The sequence below is a fragment of the Podospora pseudocomata genome, chromosome 3 (assembly GCF_035222375.1).
Source record: "Podospora pseudocomata strain CBS 415.72m chromosome 3, whole genome shotgun sequence".
Lineage (NCBI taxonomy): Eukaryota > Fungi > Ascomycota > Sordariomycetes > Sordariales > Podosporaceae > Podospora > Podospora pseudocomata.
In genome coordinates this window covers 2,263,672-2,289,804 of record NC_085887.1, presented here as the reverse complement: position 1 = coordinate 2,289,804, position 26,133 = coordinate 2,263,672, and the positions used below count along the sequence as shown (strand labels likewise).

The 26,133-nt window shown below is 56.4% G+C and overlaps 6 protein-coding genes across 6 annotated transcripts; 2 read left to right on the top strand and 4 right to left on the bottom strand.

The window, feature by feature from the left end:
* Positions 1-962: 962 nt before the first annotated feature.
* On the bottom strand, positions 963-4,831 carry RRP12 (pre-rRNA processing protein; the record flags this gene model as incomplete). The annotated part of the gene is made up of 2 exons (XM_062888946.1): positions 963-4,634; positions 4,733-4,831. The coding sequence occupies 2 exons, from the start codon at positions 4,829-4,831 to the stop codon at positions 963-965; spliced, it is 3,771 nt and encodes a 1,256-aa protein (XP_062744876.1).
* A 350-nt stretch (positions 4,832-5,181) lies between these two features.
* SEC17 (vesicular-fusion protein S17) lies at positions 5,182-6,404 on the bottom strand (the record flags this gene model as incomplete). The annotated part of the gene is given in 4 exon segments (XM_062888945.1): positions 5,182-5,596; positions 5,650-5,956; positions 6,008-6,188; positions 6,202-6,404. The coding sequence occupies 4 exon segments, from the start codon at positions 6,232-6,234 to the stop codon at positions 5,182-5,184; spliced, it is 936 nt and encodes a 311-aa protein (XP_062744875.1). The 5' UTR covers positions 6,235-6,404.
* A 6,336-nt stretch (positions 6,405-12,740) lies between these two features.
* Positions 12,741-13,448, top strand: QC762_306510 (uncharacterized protein; the record flags this gene model as incomplete). Its single annotated transcript, XM_062888944.1, has 1 exon — positions 12,741-13,448. One exon carries the CDS (start codon positions 12,741-12,743, stop codon positions 13,446-13,448), a length of 708 nt encoding a protein of 235 aa, XP_062744874.1.
* Positions 13,449-13,604: 156 nt separating this feature from the next.
* Positions 13,605-16,333, bottom strand: QC762_306500 (uncharacterized protein; the record flags this gene model as incomplete). Its single annotated transcript, XM_062888943.1, has 2 exons — positions 13,605-14,589; positions 14,653-16,333. 2 exons carry the CDS (start codon positions 16,331-16,333, stop codon positions 13,859-13,861), a joined length of 2,412 nt encoding a protein of 803 aa, XP_062744873.1. The 3' UTR covers positions 13,605-13,858.
* A 1,350-nt stretch (positions 16,334-17,683) lies between these two features.
* Positions 17,684-18,902, top strand: YPI1 (Type 1 phosphatases regulator ypi1). Its single transcript, XM_062888942.1, has 2 exons — positions 17,684-18,449; positions 18,508-18,902. The coding sequence occupies exons 1-2, from the start codon at positions 18,230-18,232 to the stop codon at positions 18,870-18,872; spliced, it is 585 nt and encodes a 194-aa protein (XP_062744872.1). The 5' UTR covers positions 17,684-18,229; the 3' UTR covers positions 18,873-18,902.
* A 920-nt stretch (positions 18,903-19,822) lies between these two features.
* Positions 19,823-24,144, bottom strand: QC762_306480 (uncharacterized protein). Its single transcript, XM_062888941.1, has 3 exons — positions 22,751-24,144; positions 20,351-22,660; positions 19,823-20,288 (listed from the first exon to the last, which is right to left on the bottom strand). The coding sequence occupies exons 1-3, from the start codon at positions 23,448-23,450 to the stop codon at positions 19,870-19,872; spliced, it is 3,429 nt and encodes a 1,142-aa protein (XP_062744871.1). The 5' UTR covers positions 23,451-24,144; the 3' UTR covers positions 19,823-19,869.
* Between the last annotated feature and the right edge of the window lie 1,989 nt (positions 24,145-26,133).

Sequence of the window (26,133 nt, the reverse complement as noted above, 5' to 3'; positions counted from 1 at the left end):
GTGAGCGAAGTCAGAGAGGGTGGGTGATCAGATGTTCGGTTTCACATGGGGCTTCTTATTCTAGACTCGGAAGACACCTCAGCCCACTCGACCACCACGAGACTAGCAACGACTCCCTCGCCAATCTCCCTCTCCTCCGTTGCCCATCCTACCCCAGACAGCAAGAGTCTGCATCGCCAAAATTGCCAACCCAAACAACCCACATAAAAACAGTGAATTGTCCAGATTTTCCACCATTGGTATCTCGTCGCTGTTCCCCGTTCGCCATCCGCATCAACCCCCTTTTCCTTCTGCCTCTCTCCTTCCATTCAGTTCCCCATGCCTCCTCTGCGGCCCAGTCATCCACCGGAAAACCCCCCTCTTGCCCCTTTCCACCCAACCCACCTTCTCCCAGTCTTCCAAAAAACTTGAGCCCTTCACTGCCCTTGACCCCCTGCATCGCAACAAGGGCCGTGGAGGGGGTGGGAGAGGGGGTAGAGGATGAGGGTGATGATGGCGAAGGTTGATAAAAAGTGTTGGTGTGGGGAGAGGAACTTGGCGAGGGAGAGGAGATCCACGACGGCGGTATAATCCGACCTCAACTAGTCGTTTCTCGATCAGTTCTTCCGTTTTTCAGCATTCAGTCCATCGAGATAAAATCATCAACATCAGCAAATACGGCATGTAGATGGATTAGCTTGGCAAGGAACCTAAAACCCGCCATCTCGATGTCGCTGGCACAGCCATTATTGCGAGTGATGGGACTCTTCTCGGGGGAATGCAAAGCAAGAACCCAAACACCGTTATGTCACGTTCGCTTTCCCACCAACTTTTCAGGTCGATTTCGTGAGGCGAACCAGCATCAGTGTCAACCCAAAACCTCGACCTCAAACTCATTATTTTTTCCTCAACCTAAACACCAGCAATGAACATGCCCCAAAATCAAAAAAAAAAAATCCCACAAAAGTCCCATTCCATCATATCTACACCCTCCCTCTCCCACCCTTCCTCACACCACCAAACCCACCCGGACCCTTCTGCTTATCCTGCCCCAACCCCCTCCGTCCAGCAGCAATCCCTCCCCGTCCACCACGTCCACCCCCCCTTCCACCACCTCTCCCACCTCTACCCCGATCACCACCTCTCCCTCTATCCCCCCCTCTCCCCCTCTGATTCCCCGGCCTCTCCCTAATGGCCTTGGCAGCCCCCTCATCAATATCCATCCCATCATCACTATCATCTCCCTCCTCATTCTTCCTCCCCCTCTTCCACTTCAACTTACCCCTCATACCCCTAATCGGCACATCCTTGCCCCTCAGCGCAGCCACGTACGCACCAACTCCACTCTCTTCCTCATTACCACCACCACCCATGTCAACATCCATCCCCTCACCCTCCTCCTCCTGCCCCAAAATCAACTTCCCATCCATATCCCTCTTCACCTTCTTCTTCTCCCTTGCCTTCTGCTTCATCGGCTTCGTCGAAGAAATATTCGCCAGCGCGTTACGATCCAGCAGATCCAACGGCTCATCCTCATCCTCCAAAATATACGCGCTCCCCCCCTTGTTCTTCCCACCCTTCTGTTTCCTCCCCGTCATCTCCACATCCGAATCATCACTCTGCTCACCCTCCGACTCGCTGCTATACAGCGCTTGGTCATACTCGCTCTCAAACCTGTTCTTCCTCCTCCCATCATCCTCCCCATCGCTCTCCTCCGCGTTCTTGGCAGCGTCCTTTCTCCTCTTGCTGCGCTCCTTGGTCTTGCGGATGTTGGTGATAAGCTTCTTGTCGTCCTCGGGGCAGTACCTCATGACCACATCCACCCCAAACCGACGAATCATTCTCTCGATGATGTGCTTGACCTTGGCGCGGAAGTGGCCCTTGTGCTCGTGGCTCCAGACCATCAGGTTGGGGAGGAGAGTCTCCAGACGGGGGAGCATCATCTCGGTGGGCAAGCTGAGGATACACACCTTGACGAAGCCAAGCACGGACTTGACAATCTCGCGGTTGTTGGAGGTGAGAAAGAGATCCATCGTCTGGACCAAGTCGGACATGGTCGCTTCGCTGACGGTCTCACGGAACTCGTAGAGGATGCGGGTGATGGCGGTGATGGAGGCGGAAATCATATGGGGGGTGCTACCGGCAAGACCGGCGCTGACCATGGTGAAGAATTCCTCAACGGAGGCCGTAGCGGCAGGGGCGTCTTTGGGCATGTGGGGGACCTTGCTGTTGTCAATGACAGCACCGTGAGAGTTGACCATACGTTGGCCCATAAGAACCAAGAGGTCAAAAGCAATGGTGCGGGCCTTCTCGTTCTGCTCCTTGCAGCTGATGACAACTTCGGAAAGCACCGAGGGGATGAAGTGAAGCTGGGTGTCAGGAACAAAGGGAAGCATGGCAGCAATAGCAGCAAGACGCTCTCTTCTGGCCGGGGCCGACACCTTCTCAGCGCTGGACAGGATAAGAGCCTGGAGCTCTTCGTTTCTCTGAGTAAGGGCAGCACGGCCAATCTCGGCATCAGCCAGGCGTGGGATGAGCTTGTAGGCCTTCTTCTGCAGTTGAGGGTCGTCATCCTTGAAGACAACAAGGGCAGCAATTCTGAAAAGGGCCTCGAAGCTTTCTCTGGGGAGGTAGATGGACATGGTAACAACGAGATCCATCAGGGTGTGGGCGGTAGAGGGCATCTGCTCGCCCTTCTGCTGCTTCTGCTCCTTGGGCTCAGGGGCCTGCTGGAGAGCCTCGGCAAGCTTGGTGCAAACAAGATCAAAAGTCTCGGTCAGGCGGGCAGCAGGGATAATGCTGAGGTAGGCGTTGATAGTCTGAAGAACAGGGCCACGCTTCTGAGGAAGAGTGGTGCTGTAAACGTTGAAGAGAACGGCGAGGAAGTCAGCGGCAAACGTGGTACCAAGGTACCCCAAGTTCTTGGCCGCAGTCTCCTTGCTGACTCTGCTCTCAAGAGCAGGATCGGCTTCCTCGGCCGAGACAACAGCCTGGTTGGACTCGACGAGAGCCTTGAGCGAGCGGCAGACGTCGAGGCGCAGCTCAACCTGTTCGTAAAGAAGCGTAGTAAGCGTCTCCGCGAAAGTTTTGTCGAAAGCCTCAGTCAGATCCAGGGGCAAGTCGCAGTAGCCGGGGAGGATAGACCATATTTGTTGAACAACAGTCTCGAAAATCTTGATCTCCATAGTCTTGGGCGCAGCACCGTGGTCCAACACGCGCTGGAACATGGCGGCGCTCACGGGCACAAGTTCGTTCTTGAAGTGCGCCAGGTTGGTGTTGGATGTGTAGTCACGCAGAAGAGGCAGCAGCCAAGCTCTGCCTGGCTGGCCTCTCGCCGGTCTGACAAGATTCAGGGGGAGAACCTTCAGGACAGACTCAGGACCCATGGCCCGGATGGCCTTCCCAAGAACCTCATCCGCCTCCTGCTTGCCAGTAAACGAGTCGTTTCCGCGCATCTCACCAATGCTCTGAGTGATCTTGAGCATGTAAGGATCCGCCCTCCACCTCAACGAGTCAAACATGGCACCGAGAACGTTGAACGTCTCGAGCCAAGCAGCCTGATACTTGAGCGTCAAAAGGCTCTCGGCAGTCTCGACCAACTGTCCGATGACCTTCTCGTCGTAAATCGATGGCTCAACAAGAACCGAAGCAGGCACGCAGTTGGCCATAAAAGAAACCAAGCACTCGGACGCCGAAATGCGAATGTTCTTGGCCTCAGACTCAAGATAAGAAGCTACCAAGTTGAAAGGGTCCAAAAGCCCCTGGAACGTCTCCTCCGGCTCAACCTGGGCCGAAACGTCGTACGCTCTCGAGAGAATGGCGATCCACGCGGGAAGAAGCTGGGTATCGTTTGGTGCTGGGCGCAACTCCTTGATGATCTCCAATAATCTCGGCAGCTTCGACGAAGCCACATCCTCAGCCATCCCCTCAAAGATCATCTCAAAGATGTCAAACACCGCCATACTCATGTGCTCGTTTCCGGAGCGAGCGATGCCAAGCAGCAGCTCGCAAAGCGACTCAATCTTCTTGCTCGGCCATCCACCACTAGCCGAAGCAACAGACTTGACCAACTGCAAAGCGTGAATAAGCTCAGGATCAGTCGAAGCCTCGGATCCTTTCTTCTCTTTCTTCAACTGAGCGGCCTTCTCAGCCACAGCCTTCAAGCTCATCATGGCAGTCTCGGCGCACATTGGCGCAACAGGGTGGTCGAGCGACGGGCTAGGAGGAGGGCTCCTAAGAATCTTGCGCAGGGCCTCCTGGCCTCTCTTGCGCACCTTCGGCCGAGGGTCAAGCGAAAAGCTCAAGAGACCGCCGACAGCCCGGCGGGGGCCCATGACGGCGGCGCTCTGCTCCCAAGCAACGGCATCCTGAGCAAGCAGCAGACTCTCAAGAACACCAATCGAGGCTCTGACTAACGGGGCATCGGCATCGGGTTGCGACAGGACTGGTGCCAACAGTTCGAGGATCTGGGTGAACTTGGCGCGGAGGAGGGGCTCGGGCGCGTAGGGGGTGACAATGTCGAGGAGGTAGATGACGGGTTGGGCGAGCGTCTTGTTGTCGAGAAGACTGAGCAGGGCAGCGAAGTAAGCTGTTGGTGTGGGTTGTGTGTTTTGTTCCTTGAAGGCGGTCTCGACACCTTCGAGAATGCTTGCGGTCTGCGGATCATGGTCAGTATTCCGTTCGCAGTCCCTTATCAGTCCCCAGCTCTGCAAGAAGCTGTTCAAGACAAGACTGGTTAGTGAATAAAACCTACCTGCTTCTGACTCTGCAGATTTGGCGACCGGATCTTGTCCAGCTTCTCCGTCAACGTAAGAGAGGCCATTTTGACGGTTTCTGAGGTCGTCAATGGCATGCAAGTCCGGGGTTCTCCAAGTCAAACTCGAGAAATTTCAGACCAATTCAAAAAAGTTGGGTGTTATCGGTTATCGCAGCGACCCCACCATTTTTGTGCGCGGATAAGGGTTAATCGTGAGCTTTACCTTCACCAGGGTTATGTATGTCTGTCTGACAGGCCAGGAAGGTTCTCACTCATTGCTCTGTAAAACAAATCTCTATCAAATTCACCGTGGCTACCGGTAATCTCATCAGTGTATCATGTACTCGAAAGGTTCCCGCCCTTCTCCCACGAAGCAGCAGCAAATATACCACCATCCACCCCAAACGCCATAATAAACCCCAATCACCATTTCATCATCCTCCTCTCTACGAGAACTCGTTATCCGCCTCCTCAATCTGGTTCTTGATCTTGACCAACAACTCTGTCTTCCACTTGTCCAACCGGCTCATCTGATCGTACGCATAGAGCTCATCCGTAAACACCTCCTGGTTGCCCGCCTCAACAGCCTCAATCAGGGCCGACAGGAGCTTAAACTCACGCTGCCCACCAAACGACGGGTCCTTTTCCCTGTACCTCTCGATATTGCGGCGCGCACTAACCAAGTCCTTGGTCGCCAAAATGCAAATCCCCGCCTTGAAGAAGTACTCCTTGACCGAGTACTTCATCAAGTGGTTATCAAGCGACGAATCAGCCACCTTTTCAAAGTTCTGAATCGCCCTGTGATAATCCCCTTCCAAAGCAGCAATATCCGCCACCTTGAGCCAGAGCTTGTTGGCCAGCCTGTCATCCACGTTAGCATCAACCCATAAAGTGCTTGAATTCCAGAAACCTACGCATTCGCCCCATCCCCCTCATACCACTGTGCAGCCTTCTCATAACTCTCCATCGCCCTCCTCCGATCCCCCAACTCCTCCTCCAAAACCTCCCCTTCGTTCTCCTTGTGACTCGCCGCCCGTCTAAAGTTTCCTTTCTGCGTGTACCGATCAATCGCCATGCCCAAGCACCGGACCGCGTCCTCGGGGTTGTCTTTTCTATAGACCTTGAAGGCGTCCACCATAATGTTGGCCGCGTCGTCGGGTTCGTTCAGCCTGTCTCTGTGGATCTTGGCCGCTTGCTCAAATGCGGTGCCTGCTTCCTTGTCTGTTCCATGTCAGTCCCATCGTTTCCACAGCGACGGAAAGGGGAACGCACTCTTCCCCTCCATCTTGTAAGCATTTCCCGCCTGGACAAACAGCTCCGCCGCATTCTGGAGCTTGTCCTCCTTGCTCCCGCTGAAGAAGCTGAAGCCGCCCGAGGCGCCCGCGAGGGTCTTCTTTGCCTGTTTTGTGTAATCCGTATTAGCGGTGCCCTCTCTTATGCCCAACGTGTCCAACTGTAGAACGCACCTTCTCCTCCAACGCGCGCGGATCGAGAGCCATGTTGTGTTATTTTATTTCCCCCCTTTTGTTGGTATTTATCGTCTGGCGGTATCGATTTCGTGCTGTCGTCGTCGTCGTCGTCGTCGCAAATTTTCAATTTCTGCTCGGGCTTTGATAGACAAGAATGGTTGCGCAGGAGTGTGAGCTGTAGTGTGTGTTGGTCGGTAAGGCGGGGCCAAGTGGCGGTAGGCCAACAACGGCCGGGCCTAAAAAAAGGGAGCTATGACGCCAGCCTACCCTATACCAATCCAGCTAGCTCCTACCCGCAATTAGTTAGCCCATGCGCTCAATTGATTTCACAGCTCACTTCTTCACTCTCAAAACCAACCTTTCCCTGAAAAATATTTTTCTAGGAAGAATCGACCAATCAGGAGCTGGTTACTCCTTCCAGGGCCTTGGAAGCCCTCTTGTCTGAATACCCTCATCACCTCACCCCCCCCTACACAAGCCGCATCCCCACCTACCACGACAACGATGGCCTCGACGGCCCCAAGAGGCTACCGCCTCTCGAACAACTCGAAGCACGAGATCTACCTAGGCGTCTCCGAAGCCTGGAAAGCAGTGCTTTTCGACAACAACGTCCCGGCTGAACAAGCCACGCTCGAGCAGCGGCGACTCGCGGAAGAACTAGTCGCTAAAACCCACGCGAAAATGACGGCACCAGGCGCCCAGACCCCCAACTGCCTGTGGAACTGCGAGGGCTGCCTGGCCTGCGCAGGCTCCTGCTACGACGACCCGTGTCGAAATGAGCAATGCCCCTCACACGCGGACCGCAGGGAAGACAGCCTCTTCGCCGACGAAGCCGCCCTCAGAAGGGACGAAGAGATGGGAGACTCCTCCCAACGACCAGACCGACCACTCCCACCCCGACCGGAAGGACCGCAGGGACACTACCTCCTCACCCACTGCCGTCGCGCCCACGCAAGACAACGGCCCCCCCGACAACCCAGACAGAAGCTGTCCCCCTCGGACTAGATAGGCCCAGCGCACGAGGCCTCGAGGACAGCCGGCATGCCGGAAGACCCCTCTAGACCCAGAAGTAGAGGCCCTCTTCAGGGACATGGACCACGACAGAACACAAGCCCTCCAAAGGCAAGAGGTGCTCAGGAACATGGCACAGAGCCTAAACGGCGCCCTGGCAGCCGAACTGGCCGGCCCGCAGGCAGAATGGGCGTCCTTTTGCAAGGAGAAAGTCCTTTGGCTCTTTAGGATACTTAAGGACATCGACGGCACTACAGGAGCCCCCGGCTCAGCGAGGAGCGCCTGGTCGACCAGCTTCGACTCTAAGAACTCCTCGACAAGCACGACCAGGAGCACCAGCCCGACGACAGAGGCCCGGGGCCCCTCAAAGACCCCCAAACTCGCCAAGACCCCGACGGGCAGCAATGCAACCAGCGTCACGTGGGCCCAGGTGGCGACGAGCGGGGCCAGCAGCAGCCAAGCCGCCAGCAGCGCGCGGACAAGTGTCGCCAGCCTGACTGCCCACGCCCCCGATCCAACAGCGGGCTGGAAAACAGTGGGCCGCAACAACAAGGCCAACCGAGAAGACGACCGCCTCTTCGTAAGGCTCCCCGACGGCCACCCGTGGAGACAGGCATCAGCGGAGGGCTTCAGAGTCGCACTCTGCCGACAGCTCGGGGCCCCACTCAGCCTCATCCGCTCGGCCAAACAAGTCGACACTGGCTTCGCGATCGTCCCAGCCGACAAGAAGGCGCGGACGCAACTACTCGCCCTAGCGCCAGCCCTAACCACACACGGCGCGAAGCTTGACGAATCGGCCACCTGGCATACCTACGTAGTCCCCCAGGGTACCGAAGACGGTCAACGGCCCTGACGGCAGCATCGACACCAACGACCTCATGGAAGACGAGATCCTCCGGGCCACTAAGGCCAAACCGGTCTCGGCGAAGAAGTCGAAACACGCCCTACCCGACGACACTCACGCCGACTGGGTCGTATCCTTCATCAAACCCGTCCCTGACCACTTCAGACTCTTTGGCAGCCCGCCGGCCAGAAAGATCACCAGAAGTGCAAAAGCCAACCAGTGCTATAGATGCCAAGGTTACCACGACCCACGCATCTGCGATAGACAAGCCAGATGCAATAACTGCGGAACTGATCACCCACCAGGGCCCTGCGCCAGGCCACCGAGATGCGCCAACTGCCACGGACCACACAAGGCAGACTTTGAGCGTGCCCGGCCAGACCAAGGACGGAGGGGGCGTCCTCAAGAAACCAACCAACAGGCAGCTCAAGGCCATACGCAAGGTAGGCGAGGCCCTGTACGCGGCGGCACACCCAGCGGAAGGAAGGAACACCGACCCCCAACCCGCAACGACCAACCCCCCGGCCACAGAACCATGCCTGTGAGACCCAGCGAGCCCAGGAGAGCGGCCAAAAACGGACGAAAGTCCGGGCTCTCCTTCTTACAGGCCAACGTAGCCAGAAGACCAGGGGCACACGACGCCCTCCTCAATATGGCGTGGGAAAGGACTGCCGACGTCATATTGGTACAGGAACCATGGGCACGAACCCAGGACGGCAGAAGAATGACCAAAACCCACAGAGGATACCAGCACTACACGCCAACAGAAGACTGGAATGCGGGACCCCCCAGGGCGATGGTATACATCAAAAAGACACACAAGGGGACCCAACAGAGCCTGGGACACGCGGGACACCGCGACGCCTGCGCGGTAGAAGCCCAAGGGATAGTCTGGGTCAGCCTATACAGGGGACAGACTTGGCGACGACGAGGTGCTCGACCTGGTCGAAAGCTGGCACCCCGGCAGACCAGCGATCATAGGAGGCGACTTCAACGCCTACCACCCTACCTGGCAACCGGGAAAGGAGTGCCCGGCGGGGAGACGAATAGCTGGATGGCTGGAAGACCGCCTCACCCTGGCATCGCTGCAGGGACCCACCAACATACACGGAAACACCATCGATCTGGTCCTCTCAACGAGCACAGAGGTAAAAGCCTGGGTGGACGAGGACACCTACACCGGATCGGACCACTACACCCTGGCGGGGACGGTACCACCAGCAAGCCCACAGGCAACCAAGAAAGGTAGACCCTACGTCCCAGCCAAAGAGGAGGATAGGGCGCTCTTCCGCTCCCTGACTAGATGGGGCATGACACAAGTACCGACGGTAGCACACACAACCAAGGACCTCGACCACTGGGCCCGCTCCCTACAGAACGCCCTCGTAGGCGCGATCAAGGGAGCGGGACGCCTGAGAAGACAAGCAGGAGGCACCACACAATGGTGGAACGAGGAGTGCAAGGAAGCACGCGTGGCGCTACAGCAGAGCCGCAACGACCCCACACAAGGGGAGGAAGACCGGAAGCAAATACGCAAGACGTTCGAGACAACGGTCAAAAGGCAAAAAGAGAGTACTGGCAACAGAAGCTCGAGCAAGCGTCCTCGAACAAGGACATCTACGCAGTGGCGGCATGGCACAAGGCAACCGACACCTTCGCCCCCGCCGCTGGTCCACAGGAATAGGACCTTTACGGAACCGGGGGAAAAGCTAGAACTACTTAGGAAAGAGGTGGTTGAAAGATTCGGAGAAGACGGGGACACCACAGAGCCTTGGGTTCTCGCCCAACCCACCGACACTATACAATGGGACAACACGATCTCCCCGGAGGAGGCAAGGAGATGCACAATCGGGACCACAAGCACAGCTCCCGGCACAGACGACGTCACGGTAGACCTACTACGCGAGGTGTGGCGGGAGATAGGCGACAACATCACGGCCCTCTTCAGACAGTGCCTCCTCTTAGGGGCACCACCCGCTCCCCGTTTAAAGAAGCGGAAACGGTAATGCTCAGGAAACCGGGCAAAGACAACTATACCACGGTCAGAGCGTGGCGCCCGATCGCCCTCCTATCGTGTATAGGGAAGGGTCTTGAAAGACTGATAGCCAGAAGGATAGGCTTCACCGCAGTCAACCAAGAAGTGCTCGGCCCCACCCACATAGGGTCCCTCCCGAGGAGGTCCGCCGAGGACCTCGTTCTGTGCCTGGTACACGACGTCGAGAGAGCCTGGGGAAGGGGTAAGGCGGCGGCGCTCCTGACAATGGACGTACAGGGCGCCTTCGACGCGGTCAGAAAGAATAGGCTAGCAGGGAGGCTAAGGCAACAAGGCTGGCCACTGAATGTCTGCGAATGGGTACACTCCTTCATGTCACACCGGAGCTCAGCCATGAGATTAGGAGACTGCACCCTCCCCCCTAGAAGAGTGGCATGCGGACTCCCACAAGGGTCCCCTGCCAGCCCGGTCCTCTTCGCACTCTTCCTACAGCCACTGGTTAAGGAGCTGGCCGGGGCGTCGGCGTACGCAGACGACCTCGGACTGCTGGCTGTAGGCAAGAACGCCCAGGAGTGCGCGGCAATACTGGAGGCTACGGCCGAAAAGGCGGAGGCCTGGGGCTCCAGGAATGGCGTCGAGTTCGACCCAGCCAAGTGCGAGCTACTACACCTTACGAAGAGCCGCGCAACCCCCGCAGTAAGGATAGGCAATACGGAGGTGACGCCGAAACAGGAGGTCCGATGGCTGGGTTTCTTCCTGGACCCCAAACTCAACTTCAAAGCCCACGCCAGTCGGTGGGCGACGAAGGCACTGAAAATAGCGAACCACCTGCGAAGGCTGAACAGGGTGGCCCGGGGCACCCCACCAAGAGCCACGGCGGAGGCGGTCCGGGCAGTGGTCGTACCCACGGCGACGTATGGGGCGGCGACGTGGTATACCGGGGTAAGGCAGGGAGGACAAACGAATGTGGTCAACAAGGCACTTAAATGTGCGGCCAGGGCGGTTGTCCCGGTCTGGAGAACGACCCCCCTGGGGGCGATCTTCCGCGAGAGCGGGACCCCCCCCGCCGAAGTGGCGCTCGCCCACGCCAGAATCTCGATGGCGGCACGGTTCAAGAGCCTCGACCCCCGCCACCCACTGGTCCTCCGGACCCGGCCGATGCCGGAGCCACCCAGGAGGGCCCCGGGGGGCGTCTCCCGGAGAAGCAAACCAGACTGGAAACACTCGCGACCCTACTCCCCGACTGCCCCAGGCCGCACCTGGTGCAATGGACCCTACGGCACCCGGTACCTCTGCCAAGACCAGAAAACAAGGAACTGGGCAAGAGACTCCACGAACAACTGACACTCCTCGCCCCTAGGGACGAGATCCACCTGTTCAGTGACGGATCGAAGGCAGCCCCGCACGAGGACTACCGAAGAGGACGGGCTGGGGCTACGTGGCGTACCAGGATGGGCAGAAGCTACACGAGCACCACGGAAGGCTCGGGGAATCCGAGGCCTTTGACGGCGAAGCGGTTGGGGCGGCACACGCGGTGGTGTGGGCGCGCGAATACATCAGGGCGGGGGCAAGACCCTCGGCGGTACGGCTCTTCATCGACAACTCGGCGGTACTATACGGCATCACAGGGCGCCCCTCGGACAATTCCCAGGAGGCGTTCAGGGTTATAGGATACGCGTGGAAGGACCACCACCTGCCCCCCCTCACGGTACACTGGGCCCCAGGACATATGGGGATCCAGGGGAACGAGGAGGCCGACGTTCAGGCCGGCCTCGGGGGGGCGCTCCCAGACCCAAGATCCCCCCCCGCCCTGACCGCAGTCAAGGCAAAGGCCAGGGCACTGAAGAGGGAGGCGTGGAACTCGTGGTGGCTGGCGAACAGGCCGACGCGATACGCCCAGCTAATGATCCCGGGACCAGGGAAACGACCCCCCCCGGAGCTCACGCTCGCAAGAAAGACCCTACACCACCTCCTGGCGGAAAGGACGGGACACGGAGACTACGAGGAGTGCCACCTACGCTTCGGACACGACTCGTATAGGACCTGCCGCTGCGGCCGACCCACGGAAATCGGGCACTTCGCAGAGTGCCCGGCGGCGCGGGCCAGGGGCACTCTGAACAGCGAAATGCGAAAAGCGCTCAGGAGGCCGGATAAGCTCCTGGGCAAGGACTGGAAGAAATACGCCGAGTGGGTGGAAGGCTCGGGAGTGTACGACCCAGCGGAGGAAGAAGAATAGGACACGTGACCAGGCCCAGATTGTAATGGCCTGAGGAAACAGCGGAACCACAGAGGAGCCGTAAGCCCTCGGGGACCAGAGCCCTGAGGCAGGCAGGCCTCTCTCTCCTTTGTAAATAACTCTCTTTTGTGACGCGAAACGCCCTGTCAGCTAGTATTAGCAGTAGTATTAGAAGCTTGGGCCGTCCACATCCCCAAACGGGGGCCAGGCGAGGTAGGCTCGGGCACGTGACCCCTCGGGGCCACGCGCCACAGTTCGACCCGATTGGACGCTAATAGATCTCTCTCTCTCTTTCACTCTCAAAACTCCAAACTCGTCATCACGACACGCGGCCGAAAGGTTCACTTATCCAAGCTCCCATATTTTTTCACAAACCCGAAATTTGGCAACAACAATTTCTCACCAACCCATCTGTCCAATTCTTCAAACCACTCACCAAGACACACACCACCATGATCAAACCTCACCACCTCCTCCGGCAACCCCTCCGCCAAATCCGCCCCCTATCTCACCCCCCTTCAGCCTTTTCAACAACCTCCTCCCCCCCCCCACCCCAAAAACCCACCGCCATGAACCCCTCTCACACCCCAGTCGACCCTGACAACCTCCTCTCAAACCCAACCTGGTCCATCACCTCCCTCCTCCCCTCTTCCCCCTCCCCCTCACCATCAACACCATCAATAACCCCACACCAACTCTCCCACCTCCTCAAACTCTCCGCCCTTCCTCCCCCCTCACCAACCTCCCCAGAAACTCACAACAACAACAACAACAACAACAACAACAACAACAACAACAACAACAACAACAACAACAACAACTCCAAAATCCTCTCCGACCTCCACTCCCAGCTCCACTTCCTCGCCCACCTCCAATCAGTCAACACATCCAACGTCGAACCCCTATCCTCTATCCGTGACGAGACCCCAGAAGGTCTCGCCGAATCGGCAATCACAGTCGACACACTCAAGGAAGCCCTCAACAACGAGGAACGGGTGGGCAAGTGGAAGCGGCCGAGGAGGAGGACGGTTGACGCTACTACCAAAGAGCAGAGAGACGTCGAGAAGTGGGATGTGCTGGGAACCGCCTCCGAAAAGGTCACCGTGGGAGGAGGGGGCTACTTTGTCGTGAGGAGTGGCATGGCCGTTGCGGCAGAGTGAGGTTGGCACTAGTCAGAAAGAGCTACTACCGAGAGAACCCATGAGCATGAAAGAAAAAAAGGTGGAAACTATCACAACAAGTCACAACGACCACCACCGACGCACCATCACCACATATAAAGCAAACATTGCATTGTACTAACATCAAAGCGTTGGTCTCACATAGAGAACGCCCTTCCCCCACTGAAACAACCCAGGCTAATTCAACATACATCAGTTAACACGTTCCCAGCCATGCATAACCCAGCTGCCATAATTCATAACCATGGCTTCGTCCTGTAAGGTGGCAATCTGGCGCCTGAATATCGCCTCGTGACCATAGTCTTTCATCCCCCAATAAAAAAAAAAAAAATCAACGCAATGGTAGCGATTCCCTGTGCAGATACTCGGTATCAAATCCCTCCAAAACTTCATTTCTTGCCCTTCTTCTTCCTCATGCGGGTACGAATAATACCTTGCTCGGGACCCTTGTTCGTTGTATCCGTCAAGGTGTTCAGGGTCTTGAAAGGGTCCGGCCTGCCCGTCTCAACAGCAGCCCGTCTCGCCTCGTGCTGCCGGAGCTTCTCCTCCCAAATCGACATGGCGTGCTCCTGCTGGGTGGCCTGTTCCTTGTCGACGTCCTCCCAGCCGATGTGATGCAGAATGGTGCCGGCGAGGTATGGGTATCTGAGGTGGCTACTGACCTTAGCAGAGACATCCAATTGCTCGATACTTTCAACCCCGGCGATTCGCTCCAAACCTGCAACTCCATACTCGACACTGCACTGACGGCAGAGGAAGCCCAGGATGTAGTCGTTCTCCGAGTACACATTGACCATGCGACCCGTCACCACACTTCTCATGGCGACCCAGATGGCCGTCTCCGAAGGCGCCGGGAGGCCCATGACCACCACGTTCTCCACCAAACCAAACGCCCGTCGCTCGGCCAAGATGGCCATACAGGTGTAAATGGCGCGGGCACCGAGGCTGTACCCGACCAGCGAGACACCACGCTCACCGGGCGCCTTGCTTGAGATGATATCAGCAAGAATAGAGCCCAGCTTGTCGGCGCGGACCATGCAGGTGTTCCAGGGGTTGTCGACAATCTTGCTGAGCTTTAGAAGAGAGGCCGGCCAACGGGCGTCGATCAGACTAGTATAAACTGGCCCGTGGCGGTCAGCACTCTTCGCAGGGTCAGGCTGAAGGAGCTTGGAACTGGGCTCACTAGACCGAGCAATGATTTCCTTCTTGGCGATGGACCACGCGGCGCTCTTGACCATGGTCTCGAGCGCCGTGTTCAGCTTGACCAGGTTGTCGAGCTCCCAACGAACCACATACACCTCATTCTGCTCCCCCAAGCATCTCCAGGGGCGGAAGATGTCCGTCTTGTTGGGCAGCCAGGCACCGACTCCCAACACGACTCGAATCCGGCGATGATCTGGAACAATCTCGCTAATTTTGAAACACTCCTCGTTGACAATGCCGCGAAGAGGAATAAAGCCGGCGTCACTAACGTCTTTGGCGTGTTGTTCCATAGTTTTACCGCCAGCTCGACAAGGGCACATACCGAGAACGTTTCCGACAACGAGGCCACTCTCAGCCATCGTGCCAAGAAGGCCCGCGGCTGTGGTGCTCCCAACCCCCATACCACCAGTGACTGAACCGATGCTGGCAGCAATCAGCGGAGCTGCGAGATTGCCGCTGGGCACAAAGTGAGCGCCTGCCGGGCCGGCTCGTCTCCGAGAAGACTTGTTCTCCTCCGTCCTCTTTAAAGCCACCTCTTCAAATGACACCGTCTTGGCAAGGTCAGCGAAGGCCTTGCTAATTCTCACCTCTTCCTCGGTCAAGACACGCAGTGGTAAGCGAAGGGACGAGGTGATGTTGAGCATCAAGATGCGGGTGTAGGCGTTGTAGCTCTCAAGCGAGAGCAGCAAAAGCATGAGGCAATGAAGCAAGAGACATCTCTTGCCTGCCGGGAGAGTCGAAAGCGCTGTTGCAATGGGCGGGTACAGTTGCCAGAAGGCAGGATCGGCTTCCACGGTGATGGGTGTGACGTTGATCATGGTAGCCGGCTGCGAGTCTGCCACATGGTCAGGACGTCCAACTGGGACCCAGCCGTCGGCCTGGGTCTGGAACTTACTGTTTGCCCTCTTTTTCTTATAGGACGACGAGCCTCTCTTGGGCCCATACCCATACTGATTGCCGTAGTCGTTCGCCTTTCGGATCGAAATGTCGCCAGCACGCTTGAGCACAGCCGTCTGCCAGCGCTTGAAGTGCATCAGCGCCTCCTTCTTGAGCTCCTGTTGGCGAGGGCCGAGTGGCACGTCAGGCTCCCTCTGGGCTGGGGCTGGAGGGGCGTCCGAGGAGGTGCTATTGTCAGTTCTTCTGCCATTGGACCGACCTCCCTTCTTAGAGCGCGATGGCTTGACATTCTCCTGCTTCTCTGGGGCCTTTCTGGGCTGCTCTTCGACCGGCTTGGTCAAGCTGAGGTCTCTGAGATAGGGGGGGAGCTTGTTCCAGACCGTGATGCGGACGGGCAGGGGGTTGCTCTCGGGTGGAAACACATCAAACAACTGGGTTGTCTGCTTCTGCATCATGTCGGTCAGTCTATTGATGAGCGAGCTGACTTCGACCTTTTCGGCATGGTTGAGAAGGGAGGAGAAGTCGGCCTCCCGCCTGGGAGTGTTGGGCCGGGGCCGGCCACTGGGTGGCATTTCCTCTGTAGCTGCGGTACTGGTAACGGACGCCCCGTCTTCAGTGGGTTGGGGCTGGACCTGGACCTGGACCTGGGCCTGGGGATGCGGATGGGGGTGGGGATGGGGATGCTGTGATACTGTTGGGACGTCTTCTTCGTTTTCGGACGACTGGTCGTGCACCTCTAGGAGGTCAAAGAGGGTTTTAGCCATGATGAGGACGGGAAGGAGGGGTTCTGCTGGAGGAAGGATGGTACTGGATGCCTGGCTGTCCAAGGAAGGCGTGATGCTGCCGCAGCAAGATGTGTTCTCTGCGAAGGAAGGTGTCGGCTTCTCTTGAAGGGGAAGGAGTGCCTCTTATGATGGAAGGAAGGGGTGTCGTCACAAAAGAAGGTGTGTTCTTGATAAAGGAAGGTGTGATGTTGTCGTCTCTTGGAGGAGAGGTTGCTGTTACTCTGAGTGTGACTTCCTGTTTCGAGGGGGGCCCGTCGCAAAGCAGTGAGCTCAAGAGGCAGTCGCGAGGGAGGACTGAGAAGGCGGCGACTCGGGAGTCGGGCACCCAACCAACCTCACCGGGCTTCTGGATCTGAATCTGGAGATGGAAGAGGAAATGGCGATGCGACGACGTGAGCCCGATTAGGACAGGTTCAGTTTTCTGTTTCTGTTTCTGTTTGCGCGATCGGGATGCCGCTTCCCTCCTGCTGTGATACTTGAGCTCTGATTTGACGTCACCAGCGCCTGTCCTGGACTGTGTGGGTTGCTGCAGGACGAAGCCTCTTCTTGTTGAAAAAGAGAAGAATGAAGCAGCAGAAGAGGTCGCAAAAGTCGCAGAAGTTGCAGAAGTCGCAAGTGGCCGGCAAAGAAATCCCTTTGGTCAACAGGCTGCGACGAGAGGGAGGGTGAAAGCGAACTGTCTCGGCAGTAAGTGTTCAATGCCCCGCCTGCTTCTTGAACATGTCTTGTGAAAGCAGTCCCTCTCTGTGTATCTACCAGTTGAACGAGCCGGCCTTCAGAGGTGAGTTCGGTGCGACATCATTGAAGCTGGCGGGCATGCTCCTCGCCGTCGCCGCGTGCTCCCGCCTGGTTGGGGTATCTCGCTCTGGCTGCCGGCTGTTAATTTCCAGGGCATATCGACCGCAGCTGGCATCTCCTCTCTGGCAGATGCTGGGGACTGGTATCCCCTCAAAGATTGGGATGAAAATGGGTTTGCGTGAAGGAAACTGGGAGAGGTTTGGGAGACACCGCAAGAAGAAGTCGAAGGACAGTTGCCGCCAGGCATTCCAGGCCCATTACATTTATTGTATTCTGGAACGACTCTATTTTGCTGCTCTTCCAGTAATAAGAATCCAGGCTGCTACAGTTCGCTCTTGCCGTGTGAGGTTCAAGCCTACTCATCCCATCACATCACCCTGCTATGTATACTACTGCGGTGTTGAGTCGAATGCAAGGCACCCGACATACATAGGTACAAACAAAACATTCATTGACATATTATTAAAGGACCCTGAAAACCGGCACTCAACCCCATTGGTTACATCGCATAAGCCTGCCTCCTCTATTCCCCCATACCCATCCCAGCTCTTGTCAGGGGTCTATCAATCAATACCGACCGTTTGAAAGGATGGGTCAGCTCCTCTCAGATTGGAAGTTCGGGACCGGGTCGATGTCCCGCTGCAAGCCCAGCCGGGGGAGCTAGGGTCCAAGACAAGCTTCCAGAACGAAACCCCAGATTTTTGTTTCGGGATCGACGCCCCACATCTCTCGCTGGCTGACGTCTGTGCGCCACAACCACAACCACAAACCACACATGCCGTGCTGTGGGGCTCTCTTTCTGACCCAGCCATAGCCTGATTCTTAAGCAGAACATCATCACTCCACCCAACTTTTTGAGCATCAATCACAGGCCATATCGCTTTGTGTCTCTGTCTCGATACCCAAGCAACTTGCGTCTGTTTCCGCTTTGACTGTGTCACTCTACAGGTCTAGCTTTGTGTCACAGCCCAACACAACCCCGCATTGTCGATATTCCGCGAGATTCTCTCTCCCTCGACTTCTGGCCGAGCACCTCGACGACTGACTGCCCTCTCTACGCCCCATATCAAAGCCAGAATGTCCTCCAACGATACCCCCTCCCACCCAACAACCCAACAGCACCAACGCGAACCCAGAACAGGCACCATATCAACCACCCAAACAATCACCACAACCTCAACCTCCCCCCCACAAGCCATCCTCCGCCTCCGTGGTGCCCACGCCCCCAGTTCACGAACGGTGCAATGGTCAGAAGACGTCATAGACAATGAAGGTCTCAACCGCAAGAAGTCAAAAGGTATTTATTCCCTCCTCGCCCTTTCCCCTTCCCCTTTCTCCAAGCTAAACCCCACCAGTATGCTGCATCTACCACCGCCCCAAAGGCGTCGACGAATCCTCCTCCGAATCCTCCTCCTCTGACTCTTCCGACTCCGACTCGGATTCCGATGGTGGAAAGGGTGACCTCGACCGACAAGGGAAATCAGATGGTGGGAGAAGACGTCTTCACAATCACAACGACGACGACAAGTGCAACGGACATCATCATCATCATCATCACAGCAGGGGAAGGAAAAAGAACGGGGACGAGGGGGGGAGCAAAAGAAGGAAGAGAAAGCCGAGCCCGAATGCGTATGAGAAGATGCCTGATTATGGGATTAAACCGCCTGGAAAGGGGAAGGATAAGGACACTTCTGGAGATGGGGGGCCGATGAAGGCTTAGTCCGGGGTGTTGTATATGCCGGTGTTTGGAAAGGGGGGTGGGTTGTTCTGTGTAGGAATAGGGGGGCGTTGGGGGAGTATGATACCATCTATTTTTTCGATACCTTGAGGGGAGGTTTACACATTGGGTTGGTTGCATAGAGCAAGCATGTAGCCAGGCATCTTCACACACATGGAAATCAACCTTGCATGGTTTTTCCTTTTGTTAGCGATGTTCCATTTCTTTCATTTTAAACATCATGGACTCAATGTGATTTACCTCATGCTTGAGCTGGCTCAGGAACATGTAGCCGATATTTCGAGGCGGACTTTAGATTTGTTTGTTTGTACTCTCTGAGAAGGCATCATTGGTTGTTTACCACCAAAGTTTGTGCTCAACGCTTTGCATTTATTCATCTCTCCCATTCCTCCCTTCACACCCCTCCCTCCTATGATGCTATGTATGTGTTATTTTCCCCTTAACCTAGCCACCCTCCTCCCAAGAAAAAAAAAAAAAAAAAAACGAAAAAAAGAAAAGCAAAAAAAAAAAAAAAGATTTGCTAACCAACAATGATTACAACCTTTCTTTCTTTCTTTCTTCTTCCTCTATCTTACAAAGATTACAACAACAACTTCCCTCTGTGTGTCTGCTTTGCATGTATTTCTCTCTCTCACTCTCTCTTGTGGCTCAACCTATCGCGCAGAACAAAACCTCCCAGATGCTCTTCCACCCACTCCCCCAAGCCCCCAAACCCCAAATGATATCAAAAATAAATAAACCTGATGATAGCCACCCTCTCCCTCTCCTCCCTACCTATCCCCCTTCCCTGCAAGCAACACACAAAAAAAAGATTATCAAGACACTACTTTAAAAACCCAAAAGAAACCAACGCTTTCAACCAAACCAAATGAAAAACACCCCCCAAACAACAACCCAAATTCCCAGTTAACCACTTCCCTAATCAACACGCCCCCTACCCTACTTCGGCACCACAAACTCCGCCGGCGCCCCCAGCATACTAGCAACCTGCTTCCTCTGCACCTTCTTCCTCCCCCCCATCCCCCGCGCTCGGAACCCCTTGAATCGCCCTCGGCTCCTTCATCAAGCCCGGATCCAACCTCACCGGCACCCTCGTGACCACACTCCTGTAATCCCCCGAAAACTTCGCGCTCGGCACCGGCACCGACGCCGTCCTCCATATATGATCGCTCGTGTCCCCCAAATAACTCGGCACTTTCGCTCCCTGACGGTTATGTCCCCCGCCCATGTAAGAGGGCGTTAACCCATGAGATGCCCTCAAGGTGGACAGACGGGACAGGCCAGCAGAAAATGTCGGCTTCCCCCTCGCCTTCTTGGCCAGAATGACCTCGTCAAAGAGGCGGATCGCTGGGTCCGATTGCGGTTGTCTCTCGCGCTCGTGGATGAATTCGTTGAATGCTACACTTCGTCAGTTTTGTCATGACACCCTTAGAAAGGTTGGGGGGAGGGGAGGAATATACCCTGCGTGTCCCTCATCATAGTAGCATACTCCTGCTGATCATACGGCAAACTCCTAACAAACCCATCCATATCAAACGCATACAACTGCCCGTGCCCCTTCTGCTCCCTCGTCGGCCTCCCCAAATGCTTCCGGTACGTATACAGCAAACTAGCCAGACACCTCACAAACGCGGCCCTCACCCTGTCTGGATGGAACGCCTCCGGGCACACCAGGCTCACAAACCCCAAGCACCTGTTGTGACTCAAACAGTCACACCCGTTGCATTTATACAGCCCATCCCCCTCCGACCTCTCGTCGCACACCGTGCACGTAGACCCCGTCTCCGTCGGCTCCCAGTTGAAGCAGTGCCCCTCCACCCAGACGGTATTCTCCGTATTTTGAACCGGCTGCACCATCATGTTGGGCATGATGGTCGAGGCAGCAATCGTCGACTGCGCATACGTCGAGGGCGCATAACCCCCAAACGAAGACTGCGAGTCGATCGAGATGGCCGAGATGGACATGTTCTGCGTGTGGCCGTTCAGAAAAGGCAGGCTCGGGCGGTGGGCCATGGAAGGATGGGGAGGCTGCTTGTCCACCCCAAACGAGGAGCTGCGCCTCGACCTCTCGTCAAAATGCCCAGAGCGCTTCTCCCTCAGCGTAGCTGCAAACCCGGAATCGCTCCTGGAGATGGGAGTGATGGGCATGGGGGGGAAGTTCATCGACACGGGCGAGACAGACGACGGCGGGCTGCCCTTGCTTGACTTGGACGTCGGCGGCCGCTCCATCCTGGAAGGGTCAATCTTGGCCTGGGCAAAAGCGTTGAACAACGGCGTCCGGATGCACTCTGGCGGGTCTGGCTCGGCAAAGGTGGATGAGTTTTGCGACACCCACTTGCCCAGTGAGCTCTTCATCGGGAGGGGGTTGAACAGCGTCTCGTTTTCTGCCGAGTACGCGTCGTATGGGAAGGCCTCGATTGCGTATGGGGGTGGTCCCGGTGTGACTCCATATCTCAGTCTGTGAGGAGCGGCGATCTGAAGGAGCGAGAGAAGCTTTCGTCGGTGCTGCCGTGGCAGGCTGGCCGCTTGGTGTGTGGCGTCGATGCTGTCTTTGTCGAGGTCCACAAGGACGTAGTCGTCGTCGGGAAGCTCAATCTTCTCGTAGCGTCTCTCAATACCAACAATATAGGGGCAAGGGGCTTCCAGGGCCGAGATGAGTCGGGCAGGCAAGACCGGAATAAAGATGCTCGCCCATTTCAAGGGGTACAGCAAATTGGCCAGCGCATGGCAGGCAAGGTGCAGCATGCCAGTGTGTGATGAGAGGAAGATGATGCGTCCTTCCGACATGGCATACTCGAAGAGCAGGACGATGTTTTCCAGAGACAGGCATCTGAACAGGGCGTAGATATCAATGCTGCGCGATCCAGGAAGCTCATTGGCAGCCTCCTTGCGGGCATACAGCCGCAGCTCTCGCACGCCCAACTCCACCTGGGTCAGAGAACTGAGGGGGCTAAAAGCTTCGGTGCAGAGGTTCACGACATAGCGCTCCAAAGGCTGCCAGCGTCCGACCTTGGGCGAGCTCGGCGGGATCCGGAGAACGGCGCCGTCTGTCATGGGTACCGTGACAGCTCGCAACCATTCTTTCCAAAACTGCATCTTGGCTGGATCTCTACCCAAAATGCCAAACGCCCTAGGAGCCCAGAGGCCCGTCTCGCCGGCGGTCAGACCGTCAATCTTGGACGCCGCGCCATGCCTCAACGGCCTCAGCATCTCCGTCATGAGCGCGATCTTTTCCTCCACCGCGCTAATTTGCTCGTCCAGAGACTCGCGGGCGGCCGATCCCGAGGGGACGGTACCCAGCTTCGCGAGCAGCTGTGACAGATAGGCCCGCTCTGCGGCTAGACGGCCGCCAAGACTAGCAGCGAGCTCCCTTTCCTCGTTGCTCATGTGTCTTTGTCGCCACCGCTCGCACCTCTTCTCGACCTCGTCCGCCACCTCTGCGTGCAGTGCCACCCAGACAATGATGGTAATGCCGTAAATCTTGGAGTTGTCGTCCGACGTCATGGTGAATCCGTGCCAGGTCGAGCGAGGCCGGTCGTCCGAGGAGACAATCTGGATGTCGTTGGGAAAGGCAAACATGGGCACGTAGTCGGGGAACTTTCCTCTCCTGGCCAGGTCGTCGGCCGAGGCGTCTCGCGGGGGGTATCGATCAAGCAGAACTGGCTCAAACCGCCTCTTAAGCGGGTGCATGTCTGGATCGAGGTTCAGCGGTTCTGGGGGTGGGATGACGGAGTTGTAGTTGCTCAGGCGCTTCGCCGTCCGGATAGAGGCTAGAGATCCTACAGTCAGCACACGAACCGCAGATGGCAGGGATTCCAAGGCAGCGAGAGAGTCTGTCGATGCCGATCTGCTACACGTACCCGCTCGAGGAGTCATTGGCTGCTTTCTCACGCTGCTCATATCCCTAAAACTCATCTTGCGGCGAATGCTGCCGCGGATGCTCTTCAGAGGGCTCTTTCTCCCGCTCTCGGCGTCCTCTGCCTTGAGTCTCTCGGTCCTGGGGTTTACCATGGGCGGTCTCGACTGGACCCTTGCGCCTGCGCTGAAGGTCAGGTCGTCGAGGAAGTTCTCGCGTTCGGCGGCAAACTTGAGGAGGGCCTTGTCAAAGTCAAAGTCGGCGGGGAATCCATCGAATCCAATACCTTGTCCTCCACCCAAGCTTCCCAGATCAAAACCGTTGGTGCCGTTAGTGCCGTTGGTGCCGTTGGCAAGGCCGGTGTTGAGGCTGGGCGGGGGGTTCGGCCGGATGGTTGCGCTGCTACGGTTACTTTTGGTAATGTCCTTCTCCTCGACGTCATCCTGAGATGGTTCTTCGCTACCGGATAGGGAGAGCTTAGACATGACGGACAAACGGTTAGCCGAGTTCTGGCGCGAGTGACGAGCCGTGGCGCGCGACGGCGTCGCTACCGACCGGTCGGTCTCCGCCTCTCCATCCTCGTCCTCGACGATGGTGTCCTCGACGTCCAACTGGGAGGCTGGTTCATCGTCGTATTTAACGTCTTCTATGCCTGCAATCCAGAAGTAGTCGGCAAGGGGAGCCGAAGTATTGTTGCCGTCCATGGCATATCACAGCCACGCGGTGACTCTTTTCTTGTTCTTGTTCTTGTTCTTGTGGTGTATCAGTTCGTTATCGGCGCCCTGCGGGTGGAACAAAGGGCAGGCAGTCAGTCGCAGTTGATCGCCAGGCGCGAGGTGGGTATGGATGGGTGCGGTGGATGCGGGTGATCGGTGTCGGTGTCGGTGTCGGTGTCGGTGAGCGCGACTTTGGTTCGTCTACACTTCAAGCTGGCACCTGGTCCCGCGGTGAGATAGATGGTGGGCAGAGACAAGAGCGGTCCCCGCCCCCTGAACACACTGCCTTTTTCCCAAGTCTACCGGAGCTTGGATGTCGTCGACTGGGTGTTGGGCACCTCACGAGATACCTGGTAGGTAGCAGATGCACCACCGTTATCGAAGGCGGTCGGAGGTGGAGGTGGGCAGAAAGAGCCCGGCGGGATTTGGATGGGATGGGACGGTCAAATAGAGTGAAAGGACAGAAACAGGGCGCGTCCGGAGCTGTTCTTTGCTTCGGGATGGAGGTTGCCCGTTGTTTTGGAAGGGCAACAGGTAGGAATATTTTTCTTATTTCTGGGGATTTGCCTGCCCCCAGGGGGATGGAGGTGGATGGACGTCCCAGGACGTGCATCTGCATTTAGGCCTAAAAAGCTGACCCTTGTCGCTGGCTGCAGGAGGTGCCGCACCGAAAACCCCTGCGTGCCCCCCCAGCTGCCCACCCCCCATTTCTGGCAGGGCCCCTGTCCTTTAGGTACCTAACTGAACTTCCCCCTCTCAATCACAACACACATCGCATCCATGATCAACGACGACACTAGACAAGTCCAGACTCTCTCTCGTCCCAGTCAGAAACCAAAAACCGTTTCCAGATTCCCACATGTACGAGCGGGGGGTAGTGCCCTGTCCAGCCGCGGTCGAAACTAAACTGGACCATCGCGGAAGCTAGCGATGCTATTCGTAGAACCCCCTGACGCTAAAACACGATGGACAAGCCCTGGTCGGGAAAGATGAGCGAGCGAGCGAGAGAGACGTTGGACTTTTTTTTGCTTTTTTTTTTGCTTTTTTCTTTTTCCTTTCTGTTCTCTTGTTGCTTGAAGCAAACGCGTCTTCTTTGGCGTAACGTGGAGAGAGATTGACCTGCAGGCAACCTCTGGATCTCGCTCTTTTTTCGACTTCAGGCGCATTCCAACACGAGGCACACCTCCACCGGACCTGGGGGTCTGATCTGGGGAACGGAGTGGAAGGGGTCTTTTTTCCAGGGTTCCCAAAGGGGACCGTTGATTGTCGATCGATGCACCACCACAGCCGAGCAGATCCGACAGAACCCTTTGATCATTATTACGGAGTATATCACGTATAGGTATCTACGCCATTTATCATGACACGGCATCATGGGCGTTGTTCAGCTGTGATATTCATTGTTTTATATATTTAACAAACCCATGGGGAACAACAACCACAGAGTCAAATTCCCTATATCACGCAGTAGTATGTGGTGTGGTGGCCCCCCCTTTTGGCCGCACCACACCTCACTTCCACCCGTGGGAGAGGCGTCTGCAGTGATGGCAGCCTCCAGGCACCTTCGATAACGCCGTGCGAGGTAGGACAGGCCCAGGAGAACTAGATACAGAAGTCTCTCTGCCACATGGCATCTTGATCATGGCCTTTTCTTCGGACTATGACAAGCAACGGTTACGTATACACGGTGAAAACACGATCAATCATCATGCAGGGGAAGCAGCAGGAATCACCTCTCTATCTGTCCTCTCAGCTTCAGCGGCAGGAAGCGACGGTAAAATCGAGATCGTCTTCTTTTGCGCCTGTTGATAGACAATCCTCGACGGGCAACTTTTGCTGCCGATATCCTTGCAAGCGCCCCCCTCCTCCCCGCCCCCCATCCTCCATCTTTTGCCCCCCCTTTTCATTAATAAAAAAAACCCAAGCCCAACAAACTTGACGCCAGACGCCCGTCGGGAGCCGGCGTCGTCGACGGAGACTTTTTGTTTTTTGTCATGTCTTTTGTTTCTGGTACAGTACACGACATGAGGTAAAAGGCTGACGGCAGCTCCCCAAATCGCTCGCGCGTTGGAAACACGAGATATACCTTGTAACTCGTCGTTTTTGAGATCGTGTTCCCGATACGCTCGGGTATCTTCTCGAGCAGCATCATCAAGTGTTCAGGGGTCAGCGTGTGAGGTGGGGAGAGGGGTTCACAAACCAACCCAGGGTTCTCCCACCCACTCACACCCAAAACCCTCGTTCTTTGCCCCATCAAGGTGCATTATTGCCCTGCTGCTTTGCTGCCCAGTTGCTTTAACAACCTCGAACTCTCAACTACATACAACCTTGATGATGATGGTGAAGCTGCCGGCAGCTCCGATGCCCAATGTTGAGCCCATCGTCCAAGATCATAATGTCAAGGCCATACACCAATCCCGGCCTCTCCTGAACTTTGACGGTTCCCCATCAACAATGCACACACATATGCACACACATATGCACATGCAGAACCATCCCAATCAAGCAACTCTCCTATATCTAAACTCATGCAGGATCTGGATACCTGTTCATCTCAACCTTTTTTTCTTCTTTTCGGGCTGAAATCTCGGAAGAGGCACCATCAATACTAAATAACACGAAAAGTTTGCTCCTTCTTTCAAAGCCTCGGTCTGATGATATATTTCCACCC

Bases quoted from the DNA above. Each gene is read 5' to 3' on its own strand.
- YPI1 (XM_062888942.1), top strand. From the start codon at position 18,230: ATGTCCTCCAACGATACCCCCTCCCACCCAACAACCCAACAGCACCAA. The intron at 18,450-18,507 runs GTATTTATTCCC...AAACCCCACCAG, and splicing joins CAACCGCAAGAAGTCAAAAG to TATGCTGCATCTACCACCGC.
- QC762_306480 (XM_062888941.1), bottom strand. From the start codon at position 23,450: ATGGACGGCAACAATACTTCGGCTCCCCTTGCCGACTACTTCTGGATT. The intron at 22,661-22,750 runs GTACGTGTAGCA...TAGGATCTCTAG, and splicing joins GCCAATGACTCCTCGAGCGG to CCTCTATCCGGACGGCGAAG. The intron at 20,289-20,350 runs GTATATTCCTCC...GACGAAGTGTAG, and splicing joins TATGATGAGGGACACGCAGG to CATTCAACGAATTCATCCAC.